The sequence below is a fragment of the Myotis brandtii genome, unplaced genomic scaffold, assembly GCF_000412655.1.
Source record: "Myotis brandtii unplaced genomic scaffold, ASM41265v1 scaffold192, whole genome shotgun sequence".
NCBI lineage: Eukaryota > Metazoa > Chordata > Mammalia > Chiroptera > Vespertilionidae > Myotis > Myotis brandtii.
In genome coordinates, this window is record NW_005357159.1 from 1,012,173 (window position 1) to 1,030,467 (window position 18,295).

General features: G+C 43.4%; 2 protein-coding genes across 10 annotated transcripts in view; both read left to right on the plus strand.

Moving 5' to 3' along the window:
* LOC102243256 (zinc finger protein 827-like) overlaps window positions 1-3,805 on the plus strand; it is a 31,280-nt gene extending 27,475 nt beyond the window's left edge. The window contains exon 2 of the mRNA XM_005864875.1: window positions 3,351-3,805. Coding sequence (XP_005864937.1) covers window positions 3,351-3,805 — 455 coding nt within the window. The remainder of the gene's footprint in view (window positions 1-3,350) is intronic.
* Window positions 3,806-4,666: 861 nt separating this feature from the next.
* LOC102243540 (zinc finger protein 827) overlaps window positions 4,667-18,295 on the plus strand; it is a 136,965-nt gene continuing 123,336 nt past the window's right edge. For all 9 annotated transcript variants that reach the window (XM_014538507.1, XM_014538506.1, XM_014538504.1 and 6 more), the window contains exons 1-2: window positions 4,667-5,810; window positions 15,080-15,252. In XM_014538507.1, coding sequence (XP_014393993.1) covers window positions 4,682-5,810; window positions 15,080-15,252 — 1,302 coding nt within the window. In that variant the 5' untranslated portion in view covers window positions 4,667-4,681. The remainder of the gene's footprint in view (window positions 5,811-15,079; window positions 15,253-18,295) is intronic.

Sequence of the window (18,295 nt, forward strand, 5' to 3'; positions counted from 1 at the left end):
TGTTATGTAAAATTATTTATTTATCTAAGATGCACCTACACTGAATTTATCTGAAAAATAAAAAAGTCAATATTAAGAAAAAAATTGTAAATGGAAGATTATAAGAGAGGGTTTCGCGTGCCAGCAAAAGTTACTGGTGTGCCATGTTTGGCACGCGTACCAGGGGTTGCCCACCCCTGCTCTAGGCATTTGAATCAATATTTGACCAACTGCAACCAAGGAAGAGTCAGAGAGGGGATGGAGAGATAAGGGTCTAGGAATAATGGGCATTTACCTCTTAATGATTTATCTCAAGATAAAGAGTGAACGCTGTCCTTATCTAAGAGATTTCTCTTGCTGATTTCTGTTTCAAGAGGGTGGAAGGATGGACAAGTGGAGCTGCGCGACACAGAAAGAGCGCACGAGAATTTGCTATTCAGAGTGCATCTGGTAGAGAACGCTGAGCCCAGTGTTGAGAGATTTGGGTTCTTGGTTTGGGCAGTAGCACTCGATAGCTGTGTATCTTTGATCCAACTGGGTAACTTTGGTAATATTTAATAGTCTCAGTAAAATCACAGGTCTGTACATATGACTGTCATTCTTTGTGGTTTTTAAAACCCTGCTCTTACAGTTCCAGACCAGTCTTGACTATCCGGAGCTACTCTAGTTGGACAAAAATGTAATCTAACAGTATTTACTTTTGAATCTCTCTGTTTTCCTATGTTAGTTCATTTAGCAAATTTTGATAAAGATTGAAGAAGAGAGCCTTCAAGGAGATATTCAGCTAATTCTCACTGTAGTGACTTTTAAATCATAGTCCCATCGATTCTCCTGAAGGATGAGATGTTTGATCTGAAATCAAGAAAGGTGGTTTGCCAGAGGAACAGAAAATTGGCCCAGTTGTTGAAATGGAGGTGGGCTGCTTGGTGTTCGGTAAAAGGCATCTCCACTGGGGAGCTGAGTTATTCAGGGTCCCGCTGGTTTCAGGACCGATGGAAAAATGCTGAAATCCAGTGGGAAGAAGGAAATGTGGCAAATCACAAGGAACCAGGCTGTTTTTAAAAGAGAAAATTCAATCTTATCTGCTTTTCCCCAGCAAATTTCATTTGATATTTTACGTTTTCTTGATAACTTAATAAAGACTCTCAGGAAAGAGTTGTAAAACTTTAGTGAAAGAGAATTTGTCATTTGTGACATTGCTTCTCCAGATAGCATGGGAAGATCAATGTATTAGCTTGTAGTTCATGCATTCCCAGTTCTAGCTATTTCTATTCAGAAAAGACAACATGTTATATAGCAAAACTTGGCATAGTGGGGGGTTCTGGCTCAATCCCTACACATTCATTGAACTGTGCTAGGAACCAGGGGCTGTGTTGGGCACAGGGTGGGATATGTAGATAATAAATCCCTGCCTTCAAGGAACGCCACTACTTACCTTTCAGAAGATAAACCAATAGCAGACAGATAATGAAGAGTGATATAAAAGCAAAATAAACAAAGCACAGGAATGTTGACCCTGCATTCAAACTATGCACAGAATCAGCTGCTTCTCACCTCCTGTACCACCTTGAGCTGGTCTCCCTGCCCCCACCCTCGTGCCTGAATTTCCACATGGCAGCCAAAACAATCCTTTGAAAATGTAAGTCCCATCATTTGACTCCCTGCCCCAAACCCTCCAGTGGTTCCTAATTTCACCAGGTGCCCACGACCTTTTCAGTAGTCGACAGAGTTCCACTGATCTGCACAGCCTCCTTCACAATTCTCTCTTTCTCTTTCTCTGACTTCTTCCCCCACTGCTCTGAATCTCACTCACCCCACCCTACTCACACGGTAGTGCTTGCTGTTCCATGGGCATGCCAAGCATCTTCCCACAGGAGGGCCTTCACAGTGACGCCCTCTGCATGGGACCCTCCCAGAGATCTGCATGAACCACTCCTCACTTCTTCCCAGTCTTTGCTCCGAGGTCGCCACCTCAGTGAAGCCTCACCCTGACCCCCTATTTAAAATTGCAACACACCTCTTGTCCATGACCCACCACCCTCCTTGGCCTGCTCTGTATCTTTGTCAAAGCACTTGTCACCCTCTGGCTTACTCTCTGACTTACTAATTTATTAATTTTGTTTAACAGCTGTCTCCTTCCACTGAAATGTAAGATCCAAGAAGGCAGGATCTTTGTTTTGCTTAATGTTGTTCAATCTAGAACAATCGAGAACAATGCCTGGCATGCAGCAGGTAGTCCATAACTATTTGTTGAATACGTGAGTGAATGAATGAGAAGGAGAGATTGATTCTGACTGAGAGTTCTGGGGAGAATCATGAGGAAGAAGCCTTTGAGCTGAGTATTGAAGGATGAGCAGAATTGGACATTCAGGTTTTCTGGGGAAAGACATTCCAGATAGAAGGAATATTTTGAGCAAAAGTAGAAAAGTGACAGACCACCTGAGTGCTCTTAAAATGTCAAGGAGTCCCAACTGACTGGTGCTTGGGGCAGGGGTGGGTGGGGACACTGAGAGTGGGGGCAGTGGGTAGATAAATTAATGGATAGAAAATAATTAAAGGGGACTCTTAGTGGAGTGAGGGGCCAGATTACTAATCTCTGCCTGGGATAAAGTGGCAACATGTGGGTGAGTGGAATCAAGGACTCTCAACCAAGGAGCATGGGTAATGTGGCAGAGATGGTCGTTTTAAGAAATCAGTAATGTGAATAGTGTTTGCCAGAGAGATTTGATTTTCATATAGCACTCGACTGTTTTCAAAACATGGTCACATGTTTATTTTGATTCAAGCTTCATAAGAACTGGGTGAAGTTGTTGAAATGCATACATTTTTAATAACCTTTAAAAAAATGAATTGCATCTTATATCAACCCAGCTAAGTGCCTGGCCTGAGGTGGCGGAGTTGGGAAGTGGGGAAGCGGCTTCGCACTGTCTGTCTCGCAGCCAACGTTTCCCCACTCTGCCAGCTGCCTCTCCAACTCTGACTCGAGACTAAAGATATCATGCTGGTTTCCTCACAAGGGGACACGCTCCTTCCCTTTCCCCCGTGTCATTGACAATAGCAGTTACTTCTGCACCAGATCCATTTCCCTCTTTCCTCCTTTCCCCTCTCCACGGATCTGGCATAATTTTTAGAGAGGTTAACGCGTGTCGTAAGTGGGTGTGTTTTTACCTCTGCCTGTTTAGCATTTCCCCTTCTCTCTTATGCCAAGACGGTCTGACTCAGCACCTGCCGTTCTAGTTCAGGTCGCTGCGGTCTTTCATGTGGTTCTGGGTGGAAGGGAAGAGGAAGCATGTCGGCGGGGCCGTTTGAATGTCTTCAGACCTGCCTGTTGCTCACTTGGGGAGTTAACCCGATCTTCTTAATTCCCCCAGATGTTAGTAGGCAGGACGAGGCGGAGGGCGAACTCAGTGAAGGAGAGCCCTGGTATGGAAACTCCTCCGAGACTCCGTCCGAAGCATCCTATGGCGAAGTCCAGGAGAACTATAAGTTGTCCCTGGAGGACCGGATCCAGGAGCAGTCCACGTCCCCCGACACCTCCTTGGGAAGTGCCACTCCCAGCAGCCACACGTTGGAGCTGGTGGCGCTCGACGGGGACGTCCTGCGAGACTCACTGCAGGGCCAGGACCACCTCTCCCCCGGCCTGTCCTCTTTGTGTGAAGACGACTCCCCGGGCTCCACGAAACCTTTGAGCAGCAACTTGAGGCGGCTGCTGGAGGCCGGGTCCCTCAAACTCGACGCCACAGCCACGGCCAATGGCAGGGTGGAGTCCCCGGTGAACGTACATTCAGGTTTTCTGGGGAAAGACATTCCAGATGGAATATTTTGAGCAAAAGTAGAAAAGTGACAGACCACCTGAGTGCTCTTAAAATGTCAAGGAGTCCCAACTGACTGGTGCTTGGGGCAGGGGTGGGTGGGGACACTGAGAGTGGGGGCAGTGGGTAGATAAATTAATGGATAGAAAATAATTAAAGGGGACTCTTAGTGGAGTGAGGGGCCAGATTACTAATTTCTGCCTGGGATAAGGTGGCAACATGTCGGTGAGTGGAATCAAGGACTCTCAACCAAGGAGCATGGGTAATGTGGCAGAGATGGTCGTTTTAAGGAATCAGTAATGTGAATAGTGTTTGCCAGAGAGATTTGATTTTCATATAGCACTCGACTGTTTTCAAAACATGGTCACATGTTTATTTTGATTCAAGCTTCATAAGAACTGGGTGAAGTTGTTGAAATGCATACATTTTTAATAAACTTTAAAAAAATGAATTGCATCTTATATCAACCCAGCTAAGTGCCTGGCCTGAGGTGGCGGAGTTGGGAAGTGGGGAAGCGGCTTCGCACTGTCTGTCTCGCAGCCAACGTTTCCCCACTCTGCCAGCTGCCTCTCCAACTCTGACTCGAGACTAAAGATATCATGCTGGTTTCCTCACAAGGGGACACGCTCCTTCCCTTTCCCCCGTGTCATTGACAATAGCAGTTACTTCTGCACCAGATCCATTTCCCTCTTTCCTCCTTTCCCCTCTCCACGGATCTGGCATAATTTTTAGAGAGGTTAACGCGTGTCGTAAGTGGGTGTGTTTTTACCTCTGCCTGTTTAGCATTTCCCCTTCTCTCTTATGCCAAGACGGTCTGACTCAGCACCTGCCGTTCTAGTTCAGGTCGCTGCGGTCTTTCATGTGGTTCTGGGTGGAAGGGAAGAGGAAGCATGTCGGCGGGGCCGTTTGAATGTCTTCAGACCTGCCTGTTGCTCACTTGGGGAGTTAACCCGATCTTCTTAATTCCCCCAGATGTTAGTAGGCAGGACGAGGCGGAGGGCGAACTCAGTGAAGGAGAGCCCTGGTATGGAAACTCCTCCGAGACTCCGTCCGAAGCATCCTATGGCGAAGTCCAGGAGAACTATAAGTTGTCCCTGGAGGACCGGATCCAGGAGCAGTCCACGTCCCCCGACACCTCCTTGGGAAGTGCCACTCCCAGCAGCCACACGTTGGAGCTGGTGGCGCTCGACGGGGACGTCCTGCGAGACTCACTGCAGGGCCAGGACCACCTCTCCCCCGGCCTGTCCTCTTTGTGTGAAGACGACTCCCCGGGCTCCACGAAACCTTTGAGCAGCAACTTGAGGCGGCTGCTGGAGGCCGGGTCCCTCAAACTCGACGCCACAGCCACGGCCAATGGCAGGGTGGAGTCCCCGGTGAACGTGGCCCCCAACCTCTCCTTTTCCCCACCGTCCCACCACGCCCAGCAGCTCAGTGTCCTTGCCAGGAAGTTGGCCGAGAAGCAGGAACAGAATGACCAATACACTCCAAGTAACCGTTTTATATGGAATCAAGGTAAGTGGTTGCCAAACTCAACCACCACCTGCGGCTTGTCCCCCGACTCGGCCATCCTCAAACTGAAAGCTGCAGCCAACGCCGTCCTGCAGGACAAGTCTCTCGCCAGGACGGAGGAGACCATGCGATTTGAGTCCTTTTCCTCCCCTTTCAGCTCCCAGTCTGCCAGTTCCACCCTGGCAGCCTTGTCCAAGAAAGTCAGCGAGAGAAGCTTGACTCCTGGCCAGGAGCACCCCCCTCCGGCCAGCTCCTTCCTCTCCCTGGCTTCCATGACCTCCTCGGCCGCCCTGCTCAAGGAGGTCGCAGCCAGGGCTGCGGGGAGTCTTCTGGCCGAGAAGTCGTCCCTGGTGCCCGAGGACCCCCTACCGCCACCGCCTTCAGAGAAGATGCAAGAAAAGGTGACCCCGCCACCGCAGCCGCCGCCACCACCACCGCCACCGCCACAATCCTTGGAATTATTGTTACTCCCAGTTCCCAAGGGAAGAGTTTCTAAACCCTCCAACTCAGGTATGGAATCTTTTACTTCAATCACTGTGTTCGTCTTTTTGATTATAAATTGCTAAGTCTTATTTCATTTAAAAACATTTTTATTTTATTTTATTTTATTTTTGCCCTATTCGGTTGGGTTTCGCATCTGATCTGCGGCGGGAATAAAAAAGCAGGCTCACAACAAAGTACTTGAACTAAGCAGGGTAGTGGTTTTCCTGCATGTGTGACACAAAGACTTCACAAATGGCTCCATTTTTGAAAGGTAATGAATAATCTTAGAGAGATACAGTACTCTCCTCCCTTTCATAGGAGTGATTTTTTTTTCATTACCCAGTTCAGGCTGGGTCCATACGAGATATATTTAATGGGGGAGATCAAAGCATCTTTGTCATGAATTGCGTGGCATCGCTGAACATGGGAGGGGGGGCTGCTTTTGAAACCTTGGACGAGGGAGAGCCCACCCTTCCCGCTGCCTCCACCACAAATGGGCTTTTGTACAATCAGTAACTCCTCTGCCCTAATTTATCACACTGTATACTTTCATGTTAGCATTCTTATTACCTTTTTGTGGGATTTAAGCGCTTTTCACCGGTCCTGCCCTGGTATAATTTCTTGTCCTACACAAACTCTGAAGCATATTGTCGCTCAGACATAATCAAAGCATTTCCTGCAAGTGCTGTATGTTATTTCAACCCAATCAGATTCTGAAGGAATGTGCATGTGGAAAATCTGAATCATGAGCGTTTCTCGTGGGGACAGCTTTTCCAAAGGAGAAGTTGCTGTCATGTAGAGGGAGTTATTCATCTGAGGGCGACACTTAGTCACTTGCGTTCTCACAGTGGAAACATCGTTTCTTGGGCTGGTTTGTTGTTCAGTTGTGCGCATGGTAAGTATATGGTCCTGGAGATGGACGTATGGAGTTTCCGACGTCTCCCGAGGATATCCTGCCCGACAAGAACAGGAAGCAGGCAGGCTGTGTGTGTCCTCGGCAGTGTAAACACTGCCGTTGTGTGTCTAGCTGGCTTTGATTATTTGCAGCCGCATTGATGAAGAGTGTTGAGAATGGCAAATAATTGACTGAACGATCGCAGCAAACATCAGTCTGACGCATTTATGACAGATTTCCATTTAAATTGCTGAGTGAGCTATACGCACTAATTATAATTACTTTAAAACTTGTGTAAACAGCAGACTACAGCGAGGAAAATGGGTCTCTGGAACTTTTATGACTCTAAGCCATCCAAATGGTTCACGCCAGAGTTTCCAAAGTGTCAATAAAATCCTGAAGTGTTTATCGGTTCTGAGCATCATTTCTTCCTCACTTCTCACCTGCCATCTGGTGAAATAAAGAGAGAAATGGCTACTATTTGGAAACAAGGAGAAGAGCAGAGGGACCTGGGCAATCTTGCCATGGAATAAATCACTCCTGGTTTATGGAAATTTTATTCAGGGTAGAAGCAGAAAGAGAGGCATGGCTCTACGTAATATGTAATTTTATAAGTATTCTCTGCATCTGGTGATCAAATACATATATTAATGGTGCTCACACTGTAAATTCTCCTGGACATTAGTTACTTGGAAAAGCTTATATAAAATGAATAATAAACTTTATTTGACTGAAGCATTGGAAAAAGGTAACACAAAACTGTGCCTCATGAAAAACGAGTGGCTTTGTCACTTTATAGTGTCTTGGGAATAATCAGCAATAGTTGTGAGGTATGTGTTTTTTTTCATTCCAGCGACTGGATGCATGTAAAGATAAGGAAGAGGCCATGAGCTCCCCATGGGTTTAAATGCACTGAGTTCATGCCAGCATCTGAATGAGCTTCTCTCAGCAGGATTAAATATGGAGATCTATAAGAAATCTTTTATTTTCTTTTCTTCTTACTGAATTTATTCTATTGTTGAAACACTTAATATTTTAATCAATGAATGTTTAAAATGTTCACATGGAAGGAGGAGAGGAAGGAACTGCTCAGACTGGGGCTCGGCTGTTGATTGTTGCCTGGTTTTCATGCTTCTGTTCACAATCCAAGGCGTGGTGAAGCAGCTCCACTGATGGAGTCATTGTATTAAAAAATCATTCTTTTTGTCAAACTCACGTGAGAGGAAAGATCACTGCAGAGGAAAGCACTAGGGCTCTGGAAATGGTCATTCGAAAAATGCCCCGTGCATCCATATGGACGCATCCTAAATCTCTGTGCACGTTTCATTGGAAGCGAACGCCATCCCTTCCCAGCATCCTAACCGGATTATGGGCTGAGAAGGCGTTGCTAAAACATCTAACTTTGTTGCTTATCTCTATATCGTGGAGAGATGATTTGGTTAGTGTTACTTGGACCGCTGATGTTTTAATCGGGGGAGTGGAAGGGAAAGTGTGTCTTTGCTACCTGCCCCCGCCCCTCCCCTTTAGACACTATACTGCTGGTTTCAGGGCAACCTGGGGGCTGGATTCAGATGTCCACTTGGCTTTACCTAAAAAGCATTTGTGGGGATGTGGTGAGATGTTTCTAAACATTTCATATTCTATTTTTTTCCCCTTTACCTTAGAAAGAAATCTTAGCTTAATGCAAAAGAGATAGGTGGGATTGATTTCTCACAGCAAGAAGAAAATTCTGATTCTGTTGCTTAATAACTTAAGTAAACAAAACAAGTCCACAAAAATAAACTATACACCATCCTGACTTCAAGCAGGGCTCCCATTTTCAAGCTATTTCTCAAAATGTTGCAAAAGGGGCATATCAAGTTAATTCTAGAGTTACAAAGAGGTATGTGCTAGAAAAGCCAGTGTATTGAGTAATTTAGACTCAGGCATTTCTTTGCCCTTCTTCAGGTCAAGGGAAGTCCAAACCATGAAAAAAAATAAGCGTCTTTTAGGTCTGGCCTTATTCCTCTTCTTTGAATGGGATTCGGTTGTTGCCAGGTCATGGTGTATTTAATTCCTTAAAGAATCCACTCCTCAGCAGCCGTTCCCCCTGCAAGACAGACGTGACACTTGAGGAGGAGGTTTCTTTCATGTGCCCTTGTGCCCCGGCACATGCTACACCGCTCCTCTGAAAGGGGACACGATAGAAGGAAGATTATGTCCGTTTGCTCTAAAGATAAATGTCACACATTGACTCCATTCTCTTTGAAGCTGCTGTTCTGTTGCAGCTCAGGAAAAAAAAATGGTTTTTATTTTAAGGACAAAGTTTTTGTGGAAGACCAACAAGGTTCTCAGGATGCCAGGCTCCTAGTTAAATAGCAAGGAGACTTTTCAGAGACAGGGTCTCCAAAAACATCTTAATTTTCTGCCTAAAATCTAAACATGCGTAGAAGCAAGCTGGTCTCATACATCTGAAGGCTCAGACTATTTCTTGGGTCAGTAGACAGGGGGTGTTTGGCTGCTGTTTTCTGTCATATTTACATGATGTTATTAACATTGTTGCAAAAGCAGGGAGACCCCTAACAGTGAGGGAACCTCTTCTGATACTCCTCTCAGGTCCATGGTTTTCTGGCTATAATCTGGGAATTCTTGCAGGCAGGAACTTGCCTAGAAAATTCACTTTTATCAAGATTCAGATCTATTTGTCGCTGATCTCAATTATATTTCCCCAGTGACTCAAATGGAGACTGCCTCTAGATATCTGACTTCTGAGTTTTATCGAATACTTACCAGTTATTAAAATATGCATTGATAATATCAATGTCCATAGCAGCAGATAAACACAGTGGTATCCACTGCTAACATAGTTTTTGTTCCCCAAAATAGCATTTGAGAGGCATGCCCATGAAATTCTATTAAAAGATATTAAATCCGTGTGTATATTGCTATTAGGAAGGGGGATGGGTCCTCATAACAGGTGTGCACTAGTGGGTTGGAGGCCCAGAGTGGAGATGGTGATGATGCCTGCATTATGCACACCTGGGATCACCTGCCGTCTTGTCCTCCTTCTATGAGTGTGGTAAGGTTTGTATGCAAAAACTACCCACTTGCAAAGTACCTTGATTTTCTGCAAATTGTTATAGAGGATCTAACAAGAGAAAGTTTAATTTCAAAACCTACAAAATAATTACATTTATTTTTTTAAAAAAATACCTTCTTTAAATTAAAGCAAGTCAGTTACTATGACTTTTTTTTCTTTTTAGCCCAATGAAGTTTTGGTGGTGTTGCTTTGTGCATTTATAGATAGACAAATAGACAATAGGGTAGAGCACCAAACGGAAGTGAAAAGATTGGCTCTAGTTCTCTCCCTTCCCACCCCCGACTATAGTCACTTCAGTTTCTTCATCTCTAAACCGAGCTGGTTGGGAATTATCGTCAGGACTCCTTCCTGTTGAAAAATTCCTTTGTTTTACTTTCTGTTTATTTTTAATTCCATCAACTAAAAAAATAAAACAAAAACAATTAAACAAAAATTTTAATTAAATATATTCCTTCTTAAAATTTACGATCAAACCCCCTACCAGATCATCTCTGTCTTGGGCAGATCTGGTCCATTGCAGATAGTTTAAACATATATTATTGTACTTTATAAATAACTAGTGGCCCGGTGCACAAATTCGTGCACACTGAAAGGGAATTAATTAAAAGAAATATTTTAATATCACTATTTGCCCTTTCTCTCGCAGCGTCAAGCCCCCGCCAGCGCCATGTGAGACTCCCCCGAGTCCCGGAGTCCTGCCTCATGGGGCCGGGGCTGCGTGGGACTCCTTTGAGTCCCTCCCGTGGCCGGCACCGCGGGACTCCCCTGATGCACCTCCTGGTCCAGTCCCTGCTGGCACCCGTGGGAACGCAGCATCAAGTCCCCACCCCCCTCATGTGCCCTGCTGCACACGCAGCCCCACCCACCCTCACATGCAGCCTCCTGGTGATCTGTCATTACGTGTGACAGCGTGACGACCATAGGCTTTTTATTATATAGGATGTCATCACACTGTGCATTTTTAATATAAGCTGCTCCAGGTCATTTTGGAAATAGGTTGAGGTGTAAGTACACAAAGATCCAGGCCCCTCTTTATACACCATCCATTCAGGAGGTGTATTGGCTCCTGTGTGAAAGGCATGCACTCTTGGGCTAACCCCACTTGCATTGGGACTTAGTGGCAGCTTCCCGTATCTTTTACTTTCATGTCCAGTGCTCATTTCTCTTTTCCATATTCTTGACCAGCCCTTTCCACTTAATTTTATTACATCCTGACACACAGTTTCTGAATTGTATGTTGTCCCAGCACTGTTTTGGGTGCTGGAGACACAAAGATGAGGACTTCCAGCCTTGCCCCAGCTAGCTTTCAGCTCCAGCCTCTTCTTCTCTCCTCATGTCTTCTCCATCTCTCTGGTTTCCTGCCAAGCTGAATTTGGCCCTCAGAATTCTGTCTGGGCTGAGCCAGACCCTACCTGAGCAGCACAATGGACCCTTGCTCTTTTATTTCCTCTGGGCTCCAGTGATAAACTACCATGTCGGGCCAGGCCCTGAGCTATGTATTTATTATGTGATGCCAGTTGGTTAAATTTACATCTGCTCTAATGGTGAGTTTTCTGCTTTGGAGGGCATGACCAGAGTTTATTGTCACTACTATTACTATTACAGCTGCTCCCAATAGCTTCCATTTACTGCGTGACGGGCATTTCACACACATTTATTATCTCCTTTATTCCAATAATATTATTGCCTATAAAGAGAGCATGTTTTCTTCAAAATAACAAATTAGAGCTATCCATTCCACTGGGTCGATTAGATGGGATTTAGTTTTGTTTGCTGTGATAATAATTAGCTAGTGATATATTGGGGGGTGGGGGTGGGGGATTGTTTATCAGACAGTTGTAAACGAGGTAAATTCCTGAACATTTCAATCCGATTGCCTCAAGAATGTGTGGCTTATTCTGAGGAAGTGGTCACATTTCCTTAGGCTGTACATTTGGATGAAACAGCTGTCAGCTCCTTGAAAATAGTTTGGCACACGAAGTAGAATACATCCTTACTTCCTCCCTTCTCCAAGTAGTTCCCATCATATGCACATGCAGGACATCCTACTGAACCATGAAATCCTTTTTCTTGAATAAATAAAAATGCAGATCTTATCAGGGGAGATTACTGGCCAACTTTGAAGATGGATCATTGTTTTCTAGTTACTTTTACCATTTGGATTGTTTTCTTCCTTTCTTGCCATGACCAGTTAAAAATTTCAAACAGTTGTAGTAGCATAGCTGTTTGACCACATGACTTGGGGTTAGTTTCTTTTCATTAGGACTGTTCTAATTTTTTTTTCTCGTCAGTCCAAGGATACCCTAATTTGTACATGATTCATATGTGTTTTGGTATTCATTAAAACTTAGGAAGCATAGCTCCAAAATAAAATAGATTTACATGAAATATTAATATGCAGGGTTTATGTCATGTACTCTGAGCTGCATTTGAAAAATAGAGTAGGTGATGAGGATGGGGGTTGGGGGTGGTCACGTCAGGCAAGGCAAGGTGTCCAGGGTAACCAGCTATGTTCCTTTTGTCACTTCATGCCTTTTTATTGCCTTCCTATGATGTGCCATGAAATCTCAGGCCAGTGGAGGACATCTCAGTTTTTCTCTCCTCTCTCAGAGTCCCCAGACAATTCTGTAAAATTAGGCAGTTGAGGGTTTATGCCGTGGGAAGTACTTACTGAAGGTGGGATTGGTGGCCGCCTGTTTGTGTGCCTCTTTCTGACTACTTTGATGTCCTCGTATAACCCAAATACACATCATTATTGGTTCCTTCTCCCCCTGTTTATGACAATAATCTGATTCAGTCTTCCCTCTCCAACGTGGCTTTTGCCAGCAAGATACCAGAGTGAAGGAAATGACAGTGAAGGACAGAAAATGAGAGGCCCAATTAGGGGTAGGACTCCAGGTCAGCAGAAGCAGTCAACAGAAACAGACAGCAGGAGAGCCCTGGTGGGTTAATAAAAAGGAGTGTTTATGGGCCTCAAGAAGCGTGCTTTTCCTGGAGTGGAAGGAAACCCTCATTCCTGCCCGTCCCACAGTCAGAAGAGGAAATACTCGCGATGGAACATGTCACAAGTAGAATTTCCAGGCTTGAAGGGTGTATTTTTAGATAGAGGAGTCTTTTTCAAGTTACGTGGTTAAGCTAAGCAAGATGGCCTATGATTAGTGTATTAGTGAAACAGCCTTTTGGAATGATCTAGCTTTATTCCAGAACCTTTCTGGTTCCATCTATTTTAAGTGGGTCTTTGCAGGTGGGGACTCAGTTGACTAAGTGAAAAATATAAAATTATTTTAAAGCTCACACTTGGGAATATTTCCCTTTAAAATGATAAAAATAACATGTGCATTAAACAAATTCAAATAGTATAGAGGAATATAAAATGAAAGTGAAAGCTTCCCTCCCTGACCCCCTGTCTCTTAATCCACAGTCTTTCAAAGTTTAACTGTTTAATGGTTTCTTGGGTATGCTTCCGGACAATTTCCATACAAATGAAAGGATGTCCTTTTTTTGTTTGTTTCATTTATCCAACCCATTCTTCCTACTCACCCTCTTTTTTTGCTCAAGTATTTTAAAGCAAATCATAGACATCATATCCATTTGCTTGTAAATATTTCCATGTGTATTTCCAACAGATAAGGACTTTAAAAAATAGCCATAGTGACTATAATCACATCTAACAGGATCAATAATTGCTACATGATATTATGGAACACCCAGGCTATAATCAGTATTTCCTCAATTTATCTCAAAAGTGTTATTTTATCATTCTATAACCAGGATCCAAATAAGCTTCACACCTTGCATTTTTTATAAGTGTTAAGTGTCTTTTCATCCATAACCCCTGCTCTTTTAAAATGTCACTTCCTTGTTGAAGAGACTGGGTCATTTGTCCTTCAGGCTTTCCCACACTGTGAGTTTGGCTGAGTCCGTCCCCTTTGTGTGTTTAACATGCGGTTGTTTTAATCACCTGTATTTCCAGTGAACTGCTATTAGATAGAGGCCTGATTAAATTTTTGTAAGAATATTTCATAGATGGCTTATCAGAAGGCGCACAATGTCTGTTTCCTTTTTAGTGATGTTAAGATTAATCAGTGGTTGTATGTGTTGTCAGCTTGATCCACCCTCTATAAAGTTCCCTGTCAACCTTTCACCTCATGGTTTAAACAGCAATTGATTCCCATTTTCTAGAAAACAAAAATAGAAACACCCTAGACATAGTTTTATGTTTTGCTTTATCCACTAACTCTTTAATATCTTGGGCATGTTTCTATATTAGCTTCTATAGACATATCCCATTTTTAAAATATAGCTTCACAGATCTTATGAGAGTATTACAATTTAGGTAACCTTTTGCAATTTAGGTAACCTTTCTCATCCTTCATGATTAAGAAAGGAAAGTTTGAGGCCTGAACTCTATCTGTTTTGATGGTCTATATTTCCTAATTGCCAAGGCTGGTGTGGCACTGACCAATAGCAATTGATAGACCAGACAGGTAGCAACTCAGTGTCCCAGCAGAGCCCTTCCCTGTGGAGATGTTGGAGGAGAGAGTGAGCTTAGCTTTCCTGGGAGGAACCAGTTGGTTTGTTTGTTTTTCTGAAAAATTGAAGCAGGTGTGACTGCCTGGTTGGTAGCTTTTCCCAAAGTGGGCAGTGAGGCCCTGTGGCAGTGCAGAGGAAGGCAGTGCATCTTGTTAGTGGCAGCCAGAGGGGCAGAAATAAGAGGGTAAAACCCCGACCTTAAGACCCCCCGATGGCTAAATTGGCAGCAGCATCTGCTCAGGCCATAACTAGATGAGTCAGCAGTAGGGATCCTAACATCTGTCTCCACGGAGTCGGTGTGTGAGGTTGACGGTGGCCATTAGGTTTCCGCTGTGCCACATACATTCTTCTCTGTCCCGTTTGATTTGTCTTTATTTCTTGCCATTTTCCAAGTTCAGGAATCCGTAGATGGACTTGAGTCTGGCAGCTTCCTTCAGGAAACAAAGTCCCTGAATTGAGGCTACTCTGGGCTGAGCAAGGACAGGCCTAGCGACGTCCCTTTGCAGATGTCTTCCTAAGTGTGGGATGGCCTTCGGAAGTTACACTTTCACAAGGCAGGGCAATTGGATTTTGAAAAATGGAACCCTGATGGAAGTCATGAGATGAACGTGGGCTTGTACCCAAAGAGAAGCAGCAATAAAACCTCCTGGATAAAGTCTTGAGATTGCCAGGAAAAAAAAAATCAAATCATTTTTAGTGTTCTTTATATAGCAATGCATGTGAATTAGTGCTGGATGCAGTGTGCCTTTTCGTTTGCCTTAATTTTCCTTTCTTTCTCTTTCTTCCAAGCCTCGGAAGAGGAAAGCGGAAAGCCTTTCCAGTGTCCAATATGTGGTTTGGTTATAAAAAGGAAGAGCTACTGGAAGCGGCACATGGTGATTCACACAGGTTTAAAAAGTCATCAGTGCCCGCTCTGCCCATTCCGGTGTGCTCGCAAGGACAATCTCAAATCCCACATGAAGGTAAGCCAGCCGCCGACAGCCCTTCCGATGAGGCAGGCACCATCAAGCATGAGAGGGGCCTTTGGTGGATGATAGTGTTCAAGGTTACAAGGTAGAATGCCATGGGAATGAAGCACCTTGCAAAGAGTCTTCTTGTGAAGGTCTTCATTTCCAGTTTACAACCAGGAACAGAGAGAAGCTTCAATATCCAAATAATATATGTGGTGGAGGGCCATCCCTCTTTGGGGAGCAGCAGCCTAACCTGGCCTTGCATGGTGATGCATTTCTGGGGTGCTTACAGGGGCAGAAAGAGTACAGGAAGGGCTACTGGACCTGTGCCCAAAGAGAGGGTGCTTGGACCTGCTCCCCTTCCTGGCGAGACTGTCCTCTTCTGCTTACAAACCCAGAGGAACACCCAGAAACACCTTATAGGACAGTGATGGCGAACCTTTTGAGCTCGGCGTGTCAGCATTTTGAAAAACCCTAACTTAACTCTGGTGCTCACATATAGAAATTTTTTGATATTTGCAACCATAGTAAAACAAAGATTTATATTTTTGATATTTATTTTATATATTTAAATGCCATTTAACAAAGAAAAATCAACCAAAAAAATGAGTTCGCGTGTCACCTCTGACATAGGAGGTGGGAGGACACTAACAGACAGCTGGGCTTCAACGCTAGCCCTGTGGAGGGCTCAGGGCCATTCCTGACAAGACTGAGTCCTCCCTGAGGCCAACAGGGTTTAAGGTGTCATAATTCCCAAGAACACACTTACCCAACATGCAAGGGTTTTGTTTTCAGTGTCCTATTGAAAACAGTTTGGCTTGCACTTGTAATAGACATTAAGTAGAGTCTACGTGTCACTCAAGTGAGATGGGGGAAAACTTAGTCGTCTAAAACTTAGTAAACTTCATTAATACTAAGGGTTTTGTCTGAAATTCAAGGAAGTAACTCATGAGATCAAAAGAGCATGTGCTTTTGAATTTGATAGACCCATATTTAAATCTTATTGTGCAATTTACTAGCTAAGTGGCCTTGAACAAATGAGCCCTTAGACTTAATTTTCTCATCTGTTAAATGGGAACAAGAATGTTAAGAAGAGCTGTTATTAGTATTTAAGGAAATAATATTAGTAAAGTATCTGACACAGAAATGTTCTTTAAAAGTTATGTAATTTCAACAACTATCATCTAACACCTTAATAATAACAAGTCATTTTTATTGATATTTTCAATATGGTTTGGCTGTTGACGTTTATAAAGTTCTTACTTTCCTGCCATAAGAAGTATAGTGTATGTACATAATTAAGAATTTGCTTTATTTTAAATCTTGTCAGTAATCACTGTTAAGTGTGTAGCTCTGAAAAAGTATGATCAGATGGAACCTCTATTGACTTTAGGCAATAGCTTAGAAGATTTTAAAAAATTAAATCCATGGTGCAATTTGTTTTCTATCATTTGCCTTTTTTTCTCCTGGGAGTAGCATGCCCTTCATCTTCAGAATCCATTTAACCAGGCGTTCTGGTTGGTTGAATTTTAGTGAGCCTGCTTAGTTTTTACTTTAACCCTCCTCATCCTCCATCACCTCTTCCCAAAGTAAAATCTCATATTTTACACCTGCAAAGTGGATTTCGTTAGGGGGATGAGACTTCAAAAGAAACGTCTTTAAAACTAAAATTTGTTTTCGTGACTGTGCCCTACGCTTTGTCAGTCTGGCAAATTTAAAGCTTCAGTGAGCAGAAAACTTGCATCTCGCCTGACACCTTGTAAGCTTGGTTTCAGCTCAGGGTCACTTAAAACAACCTATTTATAAACCCGTGGAAAAAAAGCTGGGTTTTCAAGAGCAGGAACTACTGACCCCGAAACTCCAGAGAGATGAGTTGGGTGCCTTGATGATACAGACAGTCGGCCATGACAGTGTTACCGATGAGAGCGGTGAGGGCTTTGCGGGTCGTGGGGTCTTAGAAGGCTTTCAGAACAAATCAATAACCAGTACAATAAAGCTGTGTGCGAAATTACCACTTTATTCACACTCATTGTGTCCTAACCTGTTGAGCTCCGACTGAGCTTTTGATAAGGGAAGTGTGAGAAGGGCTCATACAAGTTTAATTTTATCAAACGGTATACTGTTTCTTTTCTCTGCTCTACACCTCACTCATGGGCCTCTCTCTCTCTCTCTTTTTTTTAATTCTTCAATCAATTCATGGTTTTATTTTCATTGGACGTACTTAAATTCGGCTACATTTTGAAAATAAGAGTCTACAAGGAAACACGATGGCTATGGTTTTAGGAGGAGATAGTCTCAGCTGCCTTGACCAGAGATTGCAAAGATGGATAGATTTTCTAAAACAATTTCTGCTGAAGAAGTGGGGGCAGCATAGCCTATAGATTAAGATCTCAAACTGTGTGGTCATAAGAACCTTAGTTAGAATCTCAGTTCCACGGCTTTTGGTAGCTGTGCGACTCTGAGCAAATCATTTAACCTCTCAAGGTTCAATTTCTGGTCATGGAGATGACAACCATGCGGTCTGTCTCATGGAGTTGTTATAATAGTTAAATGAGATAGTGGACATAAGCCACTTAACACAGAGCCCAAGGTGGAGAAACAATAGGTAAATGTAGCTAATATAGTAATTATTGCCCAAAAGCCATCGGAATATATATTAACATTTACATTTAGAAATAAATTAGCGACATGGACTAAAACATTTCCCTAAAAGAAATTTCATTGCTTTTCTCTTTCTATGATATATCTTTAGTGTTGAGAATGTAGAAAAACCAATAAATGAAAAACATATAATATTGACCCATAATCTCATCACACACAGAAATAACCCTTAGTGTCATTCTAATGTATCTCTTTCTATATTCATTATAAGGATTTATTTAAGAAAAAAATGGGTTTCCACTTAATTTGTTCAACACATGTAGTGTTAGCATGTTCTGGTGCTGGACACTGTATGTTTTTCTAAGCCTGCCTTTCCTCTGTAGTATACCGTGCAAGTGTTTTTATGAGCAGCGGCGGAAGGAGATGTAAATGCCTCCAGCTTCCTCGGGGTTAT